This window comes from Miscanthus floridulus, chromosome 6, assembly GCF_019320115.1.
Source record: "Miscanthus floridulus cultivar M001 chromosome 6, ASM1932011v1, whole genome shotgun sequence".
In the NCBI taxonomy this organism is placed as follows: Eukaryota; Viridiplantae; Streptophyta; class Magnoliopsida; order Poales; family Poaceae; genus Miscanthus; species Miscanthus floridulus.
Window position 1 is genome coordinate 35,386,517 of NC_089585.1, and position 18,819 is coordinate 35,405,335.

Here is an 18,819-nt window from a genome sequence, read left to right on the forward strand (position 1 = left end):
CTGTCTTCACTATCAAGCTTCTAGCCGAATCGCAGCGGGCCTTATTCCCTTCGGTACATGGTGGCGGCCACACCACAAACGTGGTTGGTGTGATCTCACAAGACTACAAGCTCCTCTGATATATAACTATGGTGCGCGCAAGCACCGAGTGATAAGAGGTGTGCAAACCTCACTAAACACTAGGCATAAACCTAGAGCAAGCACATAAGCGGTGGTCTAATCAACCTAAGCACTTCGCAAAGCACCTACGCTAATCACCTACTGAATCACAAAGCATTATGCAAGTGGAGATCACTAAAATAGTGTATCAACACCCTTAGTATCTTTCCTCAGCTCTCCATCTCTCAAATGGCTGGTTGGGGGTCTATTTATAAGCCACATAGAGAAAGTAGCCATTGCGAGCAAAACCTAGCTTTCTGCTCCTAATCGGACGCTGCTATCGTCCTGACCAGATGCGTCTGGTCATCCTGACCGTTGAGCGTGTGCATAGAGATCAGATGCACTACTGAGTCCGGTCATCATCGACCAGACACATCCGATCGCAATTGCGCCGCTCTGGAACCTCTCTAGACATGATCAGACACTGCACTTTGTGTGTCTAATCATCCAGTGCCGCTATGTCTGGTCCTCACTGAGTTGTTGCCGTGATGATGAACAATGAATTCCATGCATTCGGTCACTTGCCTCGTTCAGCGTCCGGTCACTGTTGCTGATGCCTGCTATTGCCGAGCAACTAATCAGACATGTTCAGTCCTCAGAGGGCCACGTCTAGGTCACATATGTGGAGCTTGTTTCTTCGCGATCTTGCATCTAGCTTGGTTCCTATCTTTGTGCTTGGACTTTGCTTGATGTCTTGGATCCTCTCTTGTACTTCTAGGGTCTTGCTTAAGGTGTTCATCATCGGATCATCATGTCACCTTCGTCCAAGTCATGTTTGCACCCTATTGAACTACAAAACATTTACTTGTAAATTCATTAGTCCAATTTGGTTGTGTTGGTCATCAAACATCCAAATCCAAAGTATATGGGCCTAGGGTCCATTTTCCTTACAAGAGTTTAAGAGGGTCAACTCTCACAAATGACTAACTTCTTACCACTTATGAGGAGAAGTAATGGAGACGGGGATCCTGATCTTCCATCAGGTGATGGTAACTATCGTTGTGGTGAAGAATGACACACCGATCCGGCTTCAGATCGAAAGATCGAACCCTACAATCTTAGCACCATAGCTCCTCTGGTTATCAACCAAGTCATGGACTAGGTTGACCTCACCAAGAAGGCTAATCCCTGCCTGCGCAACGAAGAACACAACCAAGAACAAGAAAGAACACAACCAAATGGCAGATGAATGATTATCTCACGAAGTTGGGGTCTCACAAACCGATGAATGGCAAAACTGTTCTTGATAGATTAATCTAAGCAAAACCCAAACCCTAATGGAGGGGCGGCAGCTGTTTATGAAGACTCTAGGGTCATGCAAGACCCCTGGACACGCCCCTAATGGGCCCAAATACGATACACGGTCCAATGGACCAAAAGATGGTGTCGTAGCACCCTGCTAGATTCTGGATGTTGACTTGTTTTGATGATTATTGTTGATTCTGAAGAGATTTTGACATGAAACCAATTGGGTTGGCTTCCTTATACAATTAGCTTTCCATCCATATATGGATCATCGAAAACAGAGTCCGGATGCGTCCTGGGTGACCAGTTTAAGGCAAACTGGTCCTAGAGACCGAGGCAGACTCGAATTCTTGTTGGACTGGGCCTCCGGCTTGTGTTGGACGTCCTTGCTGGTCATCTTCGCCTCCACCACGTCCTCTAATTCCTTCATGACCCTCTCCAATGTTTCTAAGCAAGATAACATCATTAAGTAGTAGTCTATTCTCAAAAGTATGAAAAGTATCGCTTAAGAATGAGCTCACCTCTAAATTGAGTTGTCGCTTTCGAGCCCGGGTCATTGGACCTTGCATGACGGTTGGAGGATCAGCGGGTACCTCTGAAGAAGTGATGTCCTCATCATCCTCCCCCTCTTGAATTGGAGTCATCCTCGACTCAAGCTCATCTTCTTCTCCTAAATAAGGTTTCAAATCTGCAACGTTAAAGGTGGGACTAACCCTGAACTCGGGTGGCAATTCAAGTTTGTAGGCATTATCACTTATTTTATCAATGATCTTATAAGGACCAGCTGCTCTTGGCATTAACTTAGACTTACGCAGCTCAGGAAATCTATCTTTTCTTAAATGTAACCAAACCAAATCACCTGGTTCAAGTTTAATCTCTTTCTACCTTTACTACTAGCAATTCTATACTTTTCATTCATGCTTTCAATATTTGCTTTAGTTGTTTCATGCAACCTACGAATAAAATCAGCACGCTCTCTAGCATCACTATGTATTCTCTCAGTGGTAGGTAAAGGCAAAAGATCAATAGGAGCATAGGGGTTAAAACCATACACTACCTGAAAAGGACTTACCTTGGTGGTGGAATGTTCCGCCCTGTTATATGCAAACTCCACATGCGGCAAACACTCTTCCCACATCTTCAAATTGCGCTTCAAAATGGCTCTCAACATGGTAGACAATGTTCGATTCACAACCTCAGTTTGCCCATCAGTTTGGGGATGACATGTTGTAGAAAACAACAGCTTGGTCCCCAATTTATTCCACAGCGTGCGCCAAAAATGACTCAAGAATTTTGCGTCGTGATCTGAAACAATAGTAGAAGGCATACCATGTAAGCGAACGATTTCTTGAAAGAAAAGGTCAGCAATATGAACAACATCGTTGCTCTTATGACAAGGAATAAAATGTACCATCTTAGAAAAACGATCAACCACCACAAAAATACTATCCCTCCCCCTCTTAGTCCTTAGCAATCCCAACATAAAATCCATAGATATATCTGCCCAAGGAGAAGAAGGAACAGGAAGAGGCATATACAAACCATGTGGGTTCAACCGCGACTTAGCTTTTTGACATGTGGCACATAGAGCCACGTACCGCTCTACATCTCGCCTCATCCTTGGCCAAAAGAAGTGTGTGGACAGCACCTCCTCCATCTTCTTGGCACCAAAATGTCCCATCAATCCACCTTCATGTGCCTCCTGCAACAACAAAAGACGAACGGAACCAACTGGAATGCATAGGCGGTTAGCTCTAAACAAAAACCCATCGCTGATCATAAACTTATTCCATATGCGTCCCTCTCTACAATTAAGCAACACATCCTTAAAATTAGGATCAAGCGCATATTGTTCTTTAATGGATTGAAGACCAAAAATCCGGCAATCAAGTTGGGACAGCAATGTATATCTTCTAGACAAAGCATCAACAATCACATTATCCTTCCCTTTCTTGTGTTTGATAATATATGGAAAAGATTCAATAAATTCAACCCATTTAGCATGCCTACGATTCAGATTATTTTGAGAGCAAAGATACTTAAGCGATTCATGATCAGAATGAATAACAAATTCTTTAGGCCACAAATAATGATGCCACGTCTCCAAAGAATGAATAAGTGCATACAATTCTTTATCATACGTGGAATAATTAAGAATAGGACCATGCAACTTTTCGCTAAAGTAAGCAACTGGTTTACCATCTTGCATCAAAATACCACCAATGCCAACTCCACTAGCATCACATTCTAGCTCAAAAGTCTTACCAAAATTTGGAAGTTCCAGCAATGGTGCATGTGTAAGCTTGTCCTTCAAAGTGTTAAAGGACTCCTCTTGTGCCTCTCCCCAATGAAACACCACTCCTTTCTTCATCAACTCATGCAATGGGGCAGCAATGGTGCTAAAATCTTTGACAAAGCGGCGGTAGAATCCTACAAAACCAAGAAAACTCCTCACCTATGTGATGGTTTGGGGAACCGGCCAGCTCTTTATGGCTTCAATTTTCATCTCGTCCACCTTAATTCCCTGTGGAGTTACAACATAGCCAAGAAAAGAAACTCAATTCGTGCAAAAGATGCACTTCTCAAGGTTACCAAATAGACGTGCATCACGTAAAGCATTAAAAATAGCACATAAGTGATCCATATGTTCATCAAAAGACTTGCTGTAAATCAATATATCATCAAAGTAAACTACCACAAAATGTCCAATAAAAGCTCTTAAAACCTCATTCATTAAGCGCATGAAAGTGCTAGGTGCATTTGTCAAACCAAAAGGCATTACTAACCACTCATACAACCCGAATTTAGTTTTAAACGTAGTGTTCCATTCATCTCCAAGTTTCATTCTAATTTGGTGGTAGCCACTTTGCAAGTCAATCTTAGTGAAAATTATAGAACCACACAACTCATCTAGCATGTCGTCTAGCCTATGAATAGGATGACGATACTGAATAGTAATATTATTAATGGCTCTACAATCAACACACATACGCCAAGTTCCATCTTTCTTAGGAACCAAAAGTATAGGAATGGCACAAGGACTAAGGCTTTCACGTACATACCTGCAGTCCAAAAGATCTTGGACTTACCGCTGAATTTCCTTAGTCTCCTCAGGATTGGTTCGATAGGCAGCTCGGTTGGGCAAGGTCGCGCCTGGAATCAAATCGATTTGATGCTCTATCCCTCTCATAGGTGGTAGTCCCAGGGGTATCTTAGCTGGAAAAATGTCCTCATACTCCTACAAAGGGTTAGTGACAGCAGGAGGTACCGAGCTAACAATATCATTAAGCGAAAACATAGCTCGTTTGCATACCAAAGCATAGCAAATATCATCATCAGAAATTTCAGCAAAGTCACATTTTGTTGCAAGCATAACACCACCCTTCAATTTAATCCCCTCAGCCTTAGAAATAGATGTAGACTTATCCTTTTTAGGTGGGAAAATAGAATTAGCAACTTGCTGATTTTCAGATTGAACATCATTGAAACTAGCAGCGCGTTCTCTACCAGCTTGTACAATTTGAGCAGGGGTCAAAGGTACCAAAGTAATTTTCTTTCCTTTATGCACAAAAGTGTATTTATTACTTCTACCATGGTGTGTAGCATCATTATCATGTTCCCAAGGATGACCCAATAAGAGTGAACAAGCTTGCATAGGTACCACATCACAATCAACAGAATCAGCATAAGAACCAATGGAAAATAAAACTCTACAAGTTTGTGTTACCTTTGCTTTACCAGAATCATTTAGCCACTGAATATGGTATGGAGGTGGGTGTGGGCGTGTGGTCAAGCCAAGCTTCTTGACCAAATCAAAACTCACCAAATTGTTGCAGCTACCTCCATCAATAATGACACGTGCTCGATGGTCGCTGATGACGAAGAAAATCTAGAACAAGTTATGGCGTTGCAGCTTCTCAGGTAGCTAGACTTGTGAGCTGAGCACCCACTATACAATGATGCTCCTATAGGACAACGTGGCCTCGTCACCAAGGACTTCGCCGTCCTCCTCATCTACATCTTGGTCTTCTTCATCCTCAATGTCAGAGGTGCTGATGTAACCATCTTCTGTAGCAATATATGCCCGCTGACTTGGGCAGTCCTTCTGCACATGACCAATGCCATGGTAGCGGTGGCACTGAATACCCAAAGTGCGTCCCGTCGATGCAACGGATGAGGAACTCTTGGTAGGCACCTACAAAGAATTTTTACCTGAATCTAAAGGTCATGCGGGAGGTGCCTTAGGTGTAGCAGAAACTCCAGAGGCTGTTGGTCGCTTGCCCACTGGTGGAGGCGTCCAAAAAGTGGTTGGCTTGGTCAGCCCCGAAGATGGTGCCGAGCGTGGCATGTATGTGCTGATGCTAACCTTGCTCTTGCCCTGCTGTTCATGCCCCTGTAATTCCTTTTTTGCAAGCATAGCAAACTAAAACAACTGGTTGACAGTGTTAAATTCTTTATAATCAACAATATCCTGAATCTCACGCCTCAAACCCAAATAAAAACAACAAATGGCATCTTTGTTTCCCTCCACAACACTACAGCGCATCAATCCCTTTTGGAGCTCACCATAGTAATCCTGTACAGATTTATCTCCTTGTTCTAAATGCATCAATTTCTTACGCAAGTCTCTATGATAAGGAGGAACAAAATGATCACGCATAGCTACCTTAAGTTCTTCCCACATACCAGGTAAAGCATCCTGTGTAGCTAGCCCATTCCACCAAATAATGGCAAAATCCTTAAACTCACTAGTAGCTTGTCTAACTCTATGCTGCTTAGGTACAAGGTCCGCACTAAACTTTTGTTCTACCGTCATCTCCCAATCAAGATATCCCTCAGCATCATAATGACCCAAAAAAGATGGTATTGTGAACTTAATTTTAGCATAAGGATCATCGGGCACACGATGATTATTACCTTGACGGTGGTGGTGGACACCACCCATACCTGTCGTGTTGCGGCGAAGACGTTGTCGTAATCTCTCTTGTCGGAAAGCTGCTCGACCTATGTTCCTGTTGGTATCATACACCATGTCTTGACCATCGGTGTTGCTGCCGGAGACGTCATTGTTGCCCGCCACAAAGGTTTCCAACTCAGTAACCTTGTCGGTTAGCGTGGAAATTCGCTTGTCCAATCTCTCCATGCTATTGCCAATGTTGAGTTCAATGAGTGCGTCAGTGATGGCCTTCCTAACGGCCTCATTCATCCTTTTTTGGGCATCCTCTACAACAGCTTGTAGTTGTTTTTGACTGACACACTCATTGAAACCCTTAGGATTATTATCTCCAGTCTGTTCACCTTCTGCCATTGAAAACACAAAAATAGGAACAAACAGGTGAAAGTTATCCCTACCAAATGACTACATGGTTGCAATGGTGTCACTTTTCACAGCAAGTGGAAGCGTCTTACCAATCTCTTACAAAGTTCTTACCAACACAAACAGTGGACGGCACAACCGGTGGTTGGTTCATGATACCTGTGAGGCAGTGGTGCCGAGATTGCAAGACCCTTTGTCTGTACTGATCTGAAGAGTTTGTGGAGCTTGAAAGGAACACAAAGAGTAATATGTATATCTGACACACAAGTCGGTAACAGAAAGTAATGCTGAATTATAGTCCAAAGTACTTGTTCTCGTTGCTAGTCTAAATTATTGCAAGTACCAGGTGTGTGACAAAAGTATGGTGGATAGAAAGGTGATAGGTGTGAGGAAAACAAGTATGGTGGATGGAGACAGCAACACAAATAAGGAACTGGACAACACATGCTAACATAGCTCACTTTGGTCTTCTCTATGTGCTCCTCTAAATATTGTTTCTCTTTTGCCCTTCTCTTTTTTTCTATTTTTTGGGCTGTCGTTGTTTTTTGGGAAATTTTGACTTTTTTATTTTATTTTTTTGATATTTTTGCTTTACTTAGGAGCACAAAAAAAGTAACCACAGAAAATATGAGCTCAAACAAGTGAAAGACGTGGCATGTGGAATTTTTAGAAAACTGGATCAAAATCGACAAAAACCTTGTGACCACGAAAAGAGGATCTTGTGACCACTTTTTGACCAATTTAAAAATCTCCAACCCCAATAAAGCAGGGGATGGACGGATCCAAAAAAAATTTTTGATCGATTTGCATATATGGAACGTCGAAAACGGAGTTCGTATGCGAAAACTAGACCAGTTTTAAGAATTGGCTCCGAATTAGAGAACAAAACAGGAACAATGTGTGCAAAATTGGTCACAATAGCCAAGATTTGATGGAAATGATGGGGAAAAACACACGAACTGGACTCTAACATGACCTAACCAGCAACAAGACCTCGACCAGGACACAAACTCAATACGACGAACTCTGAAACTGAAATATGCAAAGACTATGGCGCGGAAGGTTCTAGGACAGGAAAAAACAAGTACGGCACTGGACTATGGGACGAATGCGAAACACTCAAACTAGGGAATAAAAGTGAACCTGACGGTATACCTTAGCTCTGATTACCACTTAATGGAGACGGGGATCCCGATCTTCCGTCAGGTGATGGTAACTATCGTTGTGGCGGAGAATGACACACTGATCCGGCTTCAGATCGAAAGATCAAACCCTGCAATCTTAGCACCACAGCTCCTCTGGTTATCAACCAAGTCACGGACTAGGTTGACCTCACCAAGAAGTCTAATCCCTACTTGCGCAACGAAGAACACAAGCAAGAACAAGAAAGAATGTAACTAAATTGCAGATGAATGATTATCTCACGAAGTTGGGGTCTCATAAACCGATGAACGGCGAAACTGTTCTTGACAGATTAATCTAAGCAAAACCCAAACCCTAATGGAGGGGCAGCGGCTATTTATGAAGACTCTAGGGTCGTGCAAGACCCCTGGACGCGCCCCTAATGGGCCCAAACACGATACACGGTCTAACGGACCAAAAGATGGTATCGCAGCACCCTAGCAGATTCTGGACGCTGACTTGTTTTGACGATTTCCGTTGATTCCAAAGAACTTTTGACATGAAACTAATTGGGTTGGCTTCCTTATCCAATTAGCTTTCCATCCATATGTGGATCATCGAAAACAGAGTCCGGATGCATCCTGGGTGACCAGTTTAAGGCAGACTGGTTCTGGAGACCGAGGCAGACTCGAATTCTTGTTAAACTGGGCCTCTGACTTGTGTTGGACGTCCTTGCTGGTCATCTTCACCTCCACCACATCCTCTAAGTCCTTCATGACCCTCTCCAATGTTTCTAAGTAAGATAACATCATTAGGTAGTAGTCTATTCTCAAAAGTATGAAAAGTATCGCTTAAGAATGAGCTCACCTCTAAATTGAGTTGTCGCTTTCGAGCCCGGGTCATTGGACCTTGCATGACGGTTGGAGGATCAGCGGGTACCTCTGAAGAGTGATGTCCTCATCAAGAAGGGTGGGAGTTAGTGAAAATTATACTTTAAGTTGAAGAAAAATGCATCTACGACGTTCACATGGTACAATTTCCCACTCTCAAACCCTCACAGAAAACAAAAAGAAATGAATTGACTACTCAATATATCCTTCTTAATTCCCTCCACAATGTGCACACACAAGAACAACTTTCGTGCATGTGACTACTCTCTAAACCTCCACAGCTTAGGCTATGGCTAGTCGCACCTCTCGCACATGTAACAGTTGTTTGCTGACCCCTTCTTATGATAAATCAAAGTCGGGTAACCAGATCTTTAAAAAAAACTTTTGAAGCCAAAAATGATGAAGTCGAAGCTATTTTTTGTCAGAAACCAAAGACACCATAACATGGTTTTACTGTTTTTTTACCCTACCAAAAAGGTCCTAAAAATCAAGCTCCCAAGTGAATTCCATCTATAAACTCCTACTGCTATTTCACATGTCCGATCGATCCTTCCTATCTGTCGCCAAACCCACTGTAGGGGACCGTGACGCCTAAGCGGGGGGTGAATTAGGCAACTTAAAAATTTATCCCTTAAACTATGGCCTCTTTTTCTAACTTAGCAAAACATATGCAAATCAACTGATCAACTTAGCTATTGACCGGACGCTGATCATGTCCTGACCGGATGCGTCCAGTCGTCCTGACCGTTAGAGCCGCGATCAACTGATCGGACGCTGCCAGCGTCTGGTCACATGCCACCGGACGCGTCCAGTCATAATTTCACCGCTCTAGAACCTTTTTGTACTCAATTGGACGCAGCAATCCTATGTCTGGTCGATTTGCCGCTAGCGTCCGATCCAGCATCCAGTCACTGCTACTGACGCCTGCTGTTGCCGAGCCTCTTGATCAGAACATCCGGTCACCTCTGTGAGCTTGTTTCTTCACGATCTTGCGTACGGCTTGGTTCCTATCTTCATGCTTGGACTTTGCTTGATATCTTGGGTCTTCTCTTGTACTCCTAGGGTCTTGCTTATGGTGTTGATCGTCGGATCATCACGTCGCCTTCGTCCAAGTCACGTCTTGCACCCTATTGAACTACAAAACAATCACTTGGAAATTCATTAGTCCAACTTAGTTGTGTTGGTCATCAAACACCAAAATCCAAAGTAAATGGGCCTAGGGTCCATTTTCCTTACAATCTCCCCCTTTTTGGTGATTGATGACAATACGACCAAAGCAAGCAAATAATAGAATTTTGAAATTTAAAGACTACCTACTTGCTAGGATGCAATGCAAGGGGCAAGGTTATATGATGCTAAAAGATACTACATAAAAACTTATCTTGCCCTTGCATATGTCCCCAAGTGGCATTATGGATTTAAGCCTTGCTTCCTACAAATTCTCCATATTACATAGACTAATCCATAATCCGCTATCCTCCCTTTCTCGAATCATTACCACTTGTAGACCATTACCACTTGTAAATTATTATGATCAAGCTTTTGGTCCTACAAATTAATGCTTGCTTTTGGTCCTCTAAATTATCCCCTTTGGAATCAAACACCAAAAAGGAAGACATTAGTAGCACAAGGGAGGATCAAACCTTGTGATGCTTTGTATGTAGAGTGGAATAGGTCACAAAATTTGACTCTTACATTATATAGATTAGACTCCCCCTTAATACATGCATACATATGATAGAAGGCATAGCATATGCATAATTGGCAAATTATTGCTCAAGGGAATTTAATCTATATAATGCATGGAGAAAGCATATAAATATCAAAATGAAATCAACATGATGATATCAGTTTAAGAATACCACATGTGGAAACCAATTTGATTTCTACCACTTGCAATATGTGGTGGTTATTTGAAGTATGATGCTTAACTCTGGGACTCCATTTTCCTTGCAATGAGACTACTACACATATGATAAGCTTGAAAAAGGTGTTAGTCTCAAAGCATCCAACTTGTAGAGTAACCTCCCCCTAAATTTGTACACACAAGTATGGAATACTTGTAGGAAACATACACATTGATTTTAGAATAAAAAATACCGCTTGAAAGATGACATCACATGAATATGAGAGTCATTTTTGAAGATGATATTCGGGAGAAATTATCTACAATTTGGACTTTGGCACATATTAGATGAACAATTGTAAGACAAGATATGTGCCGTGCTCCTAAACAATTTTAAACCATATAGGTTTGCTCCAAGGGTTAAGAATAAAACCGAGCAAGCCTACTATAAAATATTCCTAGTGTATGCATGGAAAACGATATAAGCATGCAAATGCAAACCTAGGCATGAAAAGTAACTAGATGCATAACAATGCCACTAGTAGAAAATTAAATCTAGTAACACTTGAAGAAAATTTGAATCTAGTTACCTAACATGGGAAGGGTAATTTGGGTCCATAGTATTCACTAACCCACTTAGCAATAATTTTGTCCATCATGATACACCCCATGAAATGCACCCATACTTTGCCAAGTCTCCAAATTCCCCGAAGTCCATCGGACTTCTCATTTCCCTTTTGGGATCCAAACCTTCTTGGTGCTCTTCATGTTGAAAATGATCTCCTTTGGCACCCAAAAGCGTTTGAGCCCATTGTTGGCTTGCTTGTTCACCTTGATGGCCACCACCATGTCATTTTTCTTCTTCTTTAAGAGATAAGGCGTGGAGGCCTTTTTGTCCACCTTGTCGGTGTTGGTGTTGGAGAGCTTGCTTGTTTGTTTCTTCTCTTTCTTCTTTGCTCCTCACCCATTCTTCACCTTGCACTCATAGGACTTGTGATCTTCCTTGTGGCACACATAGCAAACCACAGTTTGTCCTTCATCAAGCTTCTTCACTCCCTTGATGGTGTTATCTTGATGAAGTTGGGCTTGCTTTGCCTTGCCTTTCACTTGAGTCAAGTCCTTGGTGAGGCGAGCTACTTCTTGCTTGAGTTGCTCATTCTCCTTTGCAACCTCTTGTCTACATGTATCTACAACAACTTTCTCAACACAAACTTGGTTGCACAAAGATGAGTCTAAACATAAATCATTACAAAAAGTAGAGGCATCCTTTTTAAACATGTTAATAATAGAACTTTTCTTTTTAGATGCCTTGGTGGGGGTTGTACTAATGGCTTCAAGATTAGCAACTTTATTAGTTAGTTCATCACAATATTTGCACATGGTTTCCATTTTAGCAAGCAAACTTTTATAAGCATCTTGTGAGCTAGATAACTTTTCTTTTAATTTTTCATTTTTCTTTATAAGTTGCTTATCATTGATTGTGCATGCATTTGTTGTTGCACTAGCCTCAAGTTGCTCAATTTTAGTAGATAGTTCAACATTGAGATTAGCAAAGTTCTCATATTGTTCAAGCAAAGTTTTATATGCTTCTTGTGAACTATCTAGCTTTTCTTTTAATTTTTCGACCTTTTGTTGACTAGTGCAAACTTTAGCATAATTAAGATTTTGTTGCACAATTTCATCATAAGAAAGCATTCCATCATCACTATCACTCTCACTAGAGGATGAGCTTTCATTATCTCGTGCCATAAGGCACATACGAGAAGAGCTTGATGATGAGTGCTTACGCCCTCGCCTCTTGTGATGGTGTTCTTCTTCACTTGAAGAATCATCTCATGACCTTATTGATGTGAGGGCTTGGTTCTTGCACGCCTTCTTCTTTGTCTTGGGTGTGGGCTTGTTTGGATAAACTTCCACAAAGTGCCCCAACTCGCCGCATCCATAGCATCCGCTCTTTCTTTGCTTATTTCTTTGATTGGTGAAAATGAGATCTTCGATTCGGATAGGCACACCCTTGACATTGAGCCTTTGGATCATCTTCTCCACCTTGTTGATTAGTTTGATTGATTCTTCATCAAGGTCAGAGGTAGAGGAAGATTGATAATCTTCACTTGAATCTTCATCATCATCATTATCGTCCTCATCTTGTTCTTCATCTTCACTTGAGGAGCTTGAACTTGAGCTTGTCTCAACTTGCTTGCCCTTCATCCTCTTTTTCTCGCTACATGCGAGAGCTTTGCCTTTGCTCGATGAAGAGGCTTCGTCTTGACCCATCTTACGTGATATTTCAAATGCCACTATCTTGCCAATGACTATGCCCGAGGTCATGGTGCTCAAGTTCTCCATGTTATGAAGGATGGTAATGATGCTTGCATATTTCTTTTGTTGTAGCATAGAGATGATGCTTCTCACGATGTTCACATCATCTAGCTTTGTTAATCCTATTGAATGGAGCTCATTGATAATTAGATTCAAACGACAATATATATCACGAACAAGCTCATCATCATTCACTTTAAAAGAATCATAATTTTGTTTAGCTAGATAATATTTTTGCTCACGGACATTAGATGTGCCGTCATGGAGCTCTTGAAGTTTTAACCAAATTTTATGTGCCATATTTAAAGTGAACACTTGGTTAAACACATCCATACTAAATGATTCAAACAAGCAATTCTTAGCTCTAGCATTGAAATATATTTCCTTTTCTTCACTCCTTGTGGGTTTATCGGGATTCTTAATGGGTTCATCCCATCACGAGTGACTCTCCAAACACCCAAATCAACCGCCTCAAGGTGGCAAGCCATTCTAGCTTTATAATAGGAGAAGTGAGTGCCGTCAAAGTGCAGAGACCTAGAGGTATCCATCCTAACCACTCTAAATAGCGTTGGCTCAACGGCGGTTAAGCTAAAGGTCCAAATTGAGCCAACTGGCTCTAATACCACTTGTAGGAGACCATGATGCCTAAGAGGGGGGGTGGATTAGGTAACTTAAAAATCTATCTCTTAAACTATGGTCTCTTTTTCTAACCGTAGCTAAACCTATGCAAAAGATAAACTATCTAATTGTGCGCTTATGGTTTTGCTAGTGTGTTGCTATCTCTACCGCAAAAAGAGTAATACAATCAATGTAAATGCGTAAGCTAAAGAGCAACGTAGAGATATGCAAACTCCCGTCGACGACTCTGGTATTTTTACCGAGGTATCGAGAAGCACGCAAGCTTCCCCCTAGTCCTCGTTGGCGCCCCTCGCAAGGAATCCCTCGTAAGGGCCAAGCTTCCGCTCAGGTAACTCCGTGGATAGCCTCGGGCCTTCCCCACACGTAAGTGGGTCTCCGACGTGCCTTCCGGCAAGCCTTTCCCGGATGCTCCCTGATGTCTTCACTATCAAGCTTCTGGCCGAAACGCTGCAGGCCTTGTTCCCTCCGGTATACGGTGGCGGCCACACAACAACCATGGTTGGTGTGATCTCGCAAGACTACAAGCCCCTCCTATATACAACAATGGTGCGCGCAAGCACTGAGTGGTAAGAGATATGCAAACCTCACTAAACACTAGACCTAAACCTAGAGCAAGCGCATAAGCGGTGGTCTAATCAACCTAAGCACTTTGCAAAGCACCTACGCTAATCACCTAATAAATCACTAAGCACTATGCAAGTGGAGATCACTAAAATAGTTTATCAACATCATTGATATGTTTTCTCAACTCCACACACTTTAAATGGTCGGTTGGGGGATCTATTTGTAAGCTCCACTGAGAAAGTAGCCGTTGGGGATGAAATTCCTCTTTTCTGCTGCGGGCCGGACGCTGATCACGTCCTGACCAGATGCATCCGGTCATCCCAACCGTTAGAGCCACGATCAACTAATCTGACGCTGCCAGCGTCCGGTCACATGCCACCGGACACGTCCGGTGGCAATTTCGCCGCTCTGGAACCTTTCTGTACTCGATTGGACGCTGCAGTCCTGCGTCCGATCGATTTGTCGTCAGCGTCCGGTCGCTGCTGTTGACGCCTGCGGTTGTCGAGCCTCTTGATCGGAGCGTCCGGTCCAGCGTCTGGACACCTCTGTGAGCTCGTTTCTTCGCGATCTTGCGTATGGCTTGGTTCATATCTTCGTGCTTGGACTTTGCTTGATATCTTGGGTCTTCTCTTGTGCTCCTAGGGTCTTGCTTATGGTGTTGATCATTGGATCATCACGTCGCCTTCGTCCAAGTCACGTCTTGCACCCTATTAAACTACAAAACAATCACTTGCAAATTCATTAGTTCAACTTGGTTGTGTTGGTTATCAAACACCAAAATCCAAAGTAAATGGACCTAGGGTCTATTTTCCTTACACCCACCATAGCTAATGTTTTAACTCTACAAGAATTATCCTTTGCCTCATCTTTCAAAGTTTCCACATTTTACTTTCTTTTCTTGTCACAAACGTGCACCCAATAATATAAATTTGTGATCTCTAGAGAGAGAAAATAAATAGTCAAACTTTTTATCCTAAAATTTTTGTATGGATGATATCACAACATTGTCGTTACTAGATTCATTATAAAATATTTATTTAATAATAGTACATAGCTCTTTCTATTTAATATAATATACTTTCAAAGTGTCATATCGGAGATCATGTCAATGTCCGTGGATTTTTACATTTTTTCATCGCCACTGATTCCAAACATAGGTCATTTTAGACTTGTGCACAGTAAAGAATATCAAAGGAGCTTAGTGCCCTTTGTTTTTATGTATTGGGAAGACAATTTTTCATTCATGAGGGTGATAGTATTTGCTAAGTAGGAGAAAGGAAGGAAGAAAAGGGTAAGAAACACGTAGAAGGTAGGACCTCTAAAACATTTTCAAAAAAATGGGAAGGTTAAAATGACCTAAATTTTATTAGGATAAAAAAAAAACTTGTATTGAGATTTTCAGCAGTGAGCAGCAGTTACAAGATATTTAAATGGAAAACTGTGGGTGCTAACATACTTTTCTTTTTCTAAGAAGTACAATGAGAAAACTATGTATCTTCTTCTGTCAGGTATGGTGTGCGGCGAGTGCAAGCAGCTATTTTGGGCATAAACCAAACAACTGACTGCACCTGATACTTTGATATTCCCATATACAAGGTGCAAATCAGAGGAACCTAAGGTATAATTGACATCAGCCAAAGTTTATATTCCATCATCCCACCGAGGCAGGTTTGCACTAGCTTCATTGACCATTTTTACTAGAGTAACCTGCATTGAGAAAAGATTAGGAAAGGCCAGATTAGTTTGTCAAGTACATTAGCAGTCAAAAGAAAAGTTCATGTAAATGGTGAGCATTTTAAAATAATCATGTGGATGGTGAACATTTAAAACACATCGATACCATAATAGATTCATTGCATCATAACAAAAACATGCCAATCCTTTCAATTTATCTGCTAATACACGTACCACACTTTCTGGGACTCCAGGAGGGGGCAATGTAAGATTTCTTGGTGGTGGCCTATCTGGGAATGATCTTTTGTCAAATCGCCATTCACCAACTTTCCCATAGGTCAATTCACCCTGAAAGATTATTTATTGCCAAATACTGTCAGTGAAATAACAGGAGCAGTAAAATACCTACTTTATGCACTCAATTTTTTTACCTTCATATGAAAACCATATATATAGAAGAAATTCAGCAATTTCGGATTCTAATACCTTTAGTGAATAGTCGCATCCATAAGTAAAGTGGATTATAAATGTATTCCCGAGCCTTGTATCAAAGGGTGGCTGCATTTGTTGTTTACCATCATGTCAATCAAACACATTATTTGAAGTCAGGAATACTATCAACATAAAAACGCAAACAAATGGAGCACCTGGATCATGAAATCTTTACGAAGGATATGCTGAACCCCATGCAATGCGCTAGCAACAGCGTATGCATACCTAAAGGTCAAAAGAAAAGGCTGGAATCGTAATAACATAACAAGTGAACATAAGAACTTGCACAATTTGCATACAGGATAAGGTAATTCTTACATTTCCAACACCCATCCAAAAATTTTATCTGTCTCTTTATCCTCTTTCATTTGAATTGACACATTCATCCATGTGGGGGCAATCTTCTCAAGAAGTGTCTGAAAAGTTTTCTCACATGAAAAGAGATTTTGTTAAGTGAGGTATTATGAAGTTACTAAACCCAAACAGTAAGCAAGTGAAGTAAAAAACCCTGAATGCTAATGCACCAAATGGATGGTCAGCAAATCAATACATGAGTAGGTAAAGGGTGTTCAGTGTGCAACAAGAATTACCTTCTTAATGATTACAGGAGAATTCCCAATAGGATCGATATCTGTGACGGGGCCTCTTTCTTTAGCATAGTATTTCCTGATAATTTTTTCATGTTTTGATGGTGTAATGTAAAAAAAGGGGAATGCCGCTGGATCATTGTCAAGGGCCAAATTTGGTAAAGGTTTCACAAATATATGATCTGGTTCTGCCATTAGTATGTACCTGCCATTTTCACCAAAGCAGAACAGTCATATACACATTAAATTAGTATAATCCTTATTATTTAAGAATGAAGAAGGAAACTATTCAATTTTTGCTATTTTATAAGTCATGCCTTACTGTACGCTAAATCACGAGGTTTGTGTGGAAGGTTAAAATTTGCAACTAAAAAGAAAGTATATAACAAAATAAAAAAAAACACAGAATACATGTGAACTTAGGGCCTATTTGGTTCGTCTAGTAGCTACTAAATTTAGTAGCTTTTAGTCACTTTAGTAACTTTTTAACCAAACGCTATGACTAAAAGCTACTAAAAGGGCTTTAGTCCTCTCTAGTAATTCTGGAGTTACTAAAAGTGACTAAACCATTTAGTAGCTACTAAAGTTTAGTAGCTCGAACCAAACACCCCTTACTCTTCTTCAATCCTTGCTTTCTGAAGCCACTGCACAAATGCCCACGGTCTGTTCAGGACCACATATCCCTGCAAAAGAACATTGAAATGTCAGGGTACAGGCCATCAAGACTAAATGTCAGACAAGCAAATCAGTTGAATAAATACTTCAATCACGAGATATCAACAGATAACAGAGTACTGTACATGCTAAATGCTTTTTTTTATTCAGCGAGCAAGCTTCTTGACAAATCACAATCCGAAAATAAAAGTTGAACCGGGGAAGAAATTTTACATCTACAAAATATGTGCATACAAATCTTCTGTATCCCCACATTGCCCCACGTTGATGAGAATATAATCAAACAGGCCGAAGGAGATGGTGGTTTTGTTGTTTATACGATTGCGTACATGGTCCTTGCCAGCGGGCAGCGGGTCGACGACGAAGGTGGGGATCTCGTCGATGAGCCCGTCGGGCTTCCCGGAGTGCAGCACGCGCGTGAAGCCGCCCATGGCCTCCCCTCCAGGCCGCGCCTGCATTCGCTTGTACCAGAAGTACATGACTCGGCACTGCCACCGGCTGTAGGGCGCGTCCGTGGCCGTGAGCGCCACATGGAACGGCCGCCGCCGCGCCTCGGTGTCCGCCGCCTCGCGCATCCACGCTGGCATGGCCACCACAGGGTCCCTCGTCCCCGCGGACGCCGCCGCGCCTATTCCACCGCCGGCGCCGCCGCGGAACAGCATGGCGAAGAAGTTGTAGGAGATCAGGAACGCCCCGGCCGCCACCAGCGCTAGTACCAGCGCCGGCGCGCGCGCCATGCCGCCGCCCGCGGCCTTCCGCGCCGCCGCCGCGTTCATCGCTCTCTTTCCTCTCCCCTACTCTGTATCCCTCTTAAAGAGAGGAGAGAGATTCTAGAATTCTTGGCGTGCGAGTTCGGGTTGGGAGGGAAGCCGCAAGCCAGGACTGAGAATTAGGAAATGGCAGTACAGCAATTCCTAGAACAAATGACGTGGTATCCTTCAATCGATCAAAGAAAATGGCGGACAAGTGCGGCGGAAGCGTGACGGCGACGCTCGCTTACAGGTGGGCCCGTTGCTGAGAGGTGGCCTGGGGGGCCCGGCATGGAAGCCAGCTCGTCAAGGGTTCGAGTCAACGGCAGCTCACCGGGTAGAGCTTTGACACTGCTGCGCGATCGCACGTGCGCCTTGCATTCTTGTGCCGCAGGTTCCATCGGTTTCAGCGAGTTTTAATGTGGTTTGCACTTTGCTGCAGATCTGGTACGCACAAAATTTTCTAGAATCATACACCTTTTTTGTGAACATCTAGATTCATACACTGATACACATAATTGTTTGTCTTTCTATTTTATTT

The 18,819-nt window shown here is 42.3% G+C and overlaps 1 protein-coding gene across 1 annotated transcript; it reads right to left on the bottom strand.

Moving 5' to 3' along the window:
* Positions 1–15,453: 15,453 nt before the first annotated feature.
* LOC136458068 (hydroxyproline O-arabinosyltransferase NOD3-like) lies at positions 15,454–18,424 on the bottom strand. The gene is made up of 8 exons (XM_066458075.1): positions 17,859–18,424; positions 17,470–17,537; positions 16,858–17,059; positions 16,586–16,683; positions 16,423–16,492; positions 16,262–16,333; positions 16,010–16,123; positions 15,454–15,808 (listed from the first exon to the last, which is right to left on the bottom strand). The coding sequence occupies exons 1-8, from the start codon at positions 18,303–18,305 to the stop codon at positions 15,743–15,745; spliced, it is 1,137 nt and encodes a 378-aa protein (XP_066314172.1). The 5' UTR covers positions 18,306–18,424; the 3' UTR covers positions 15,454–15,742.
* Positions 18,425–18,819: the final 395 nt, after the last annotated feature.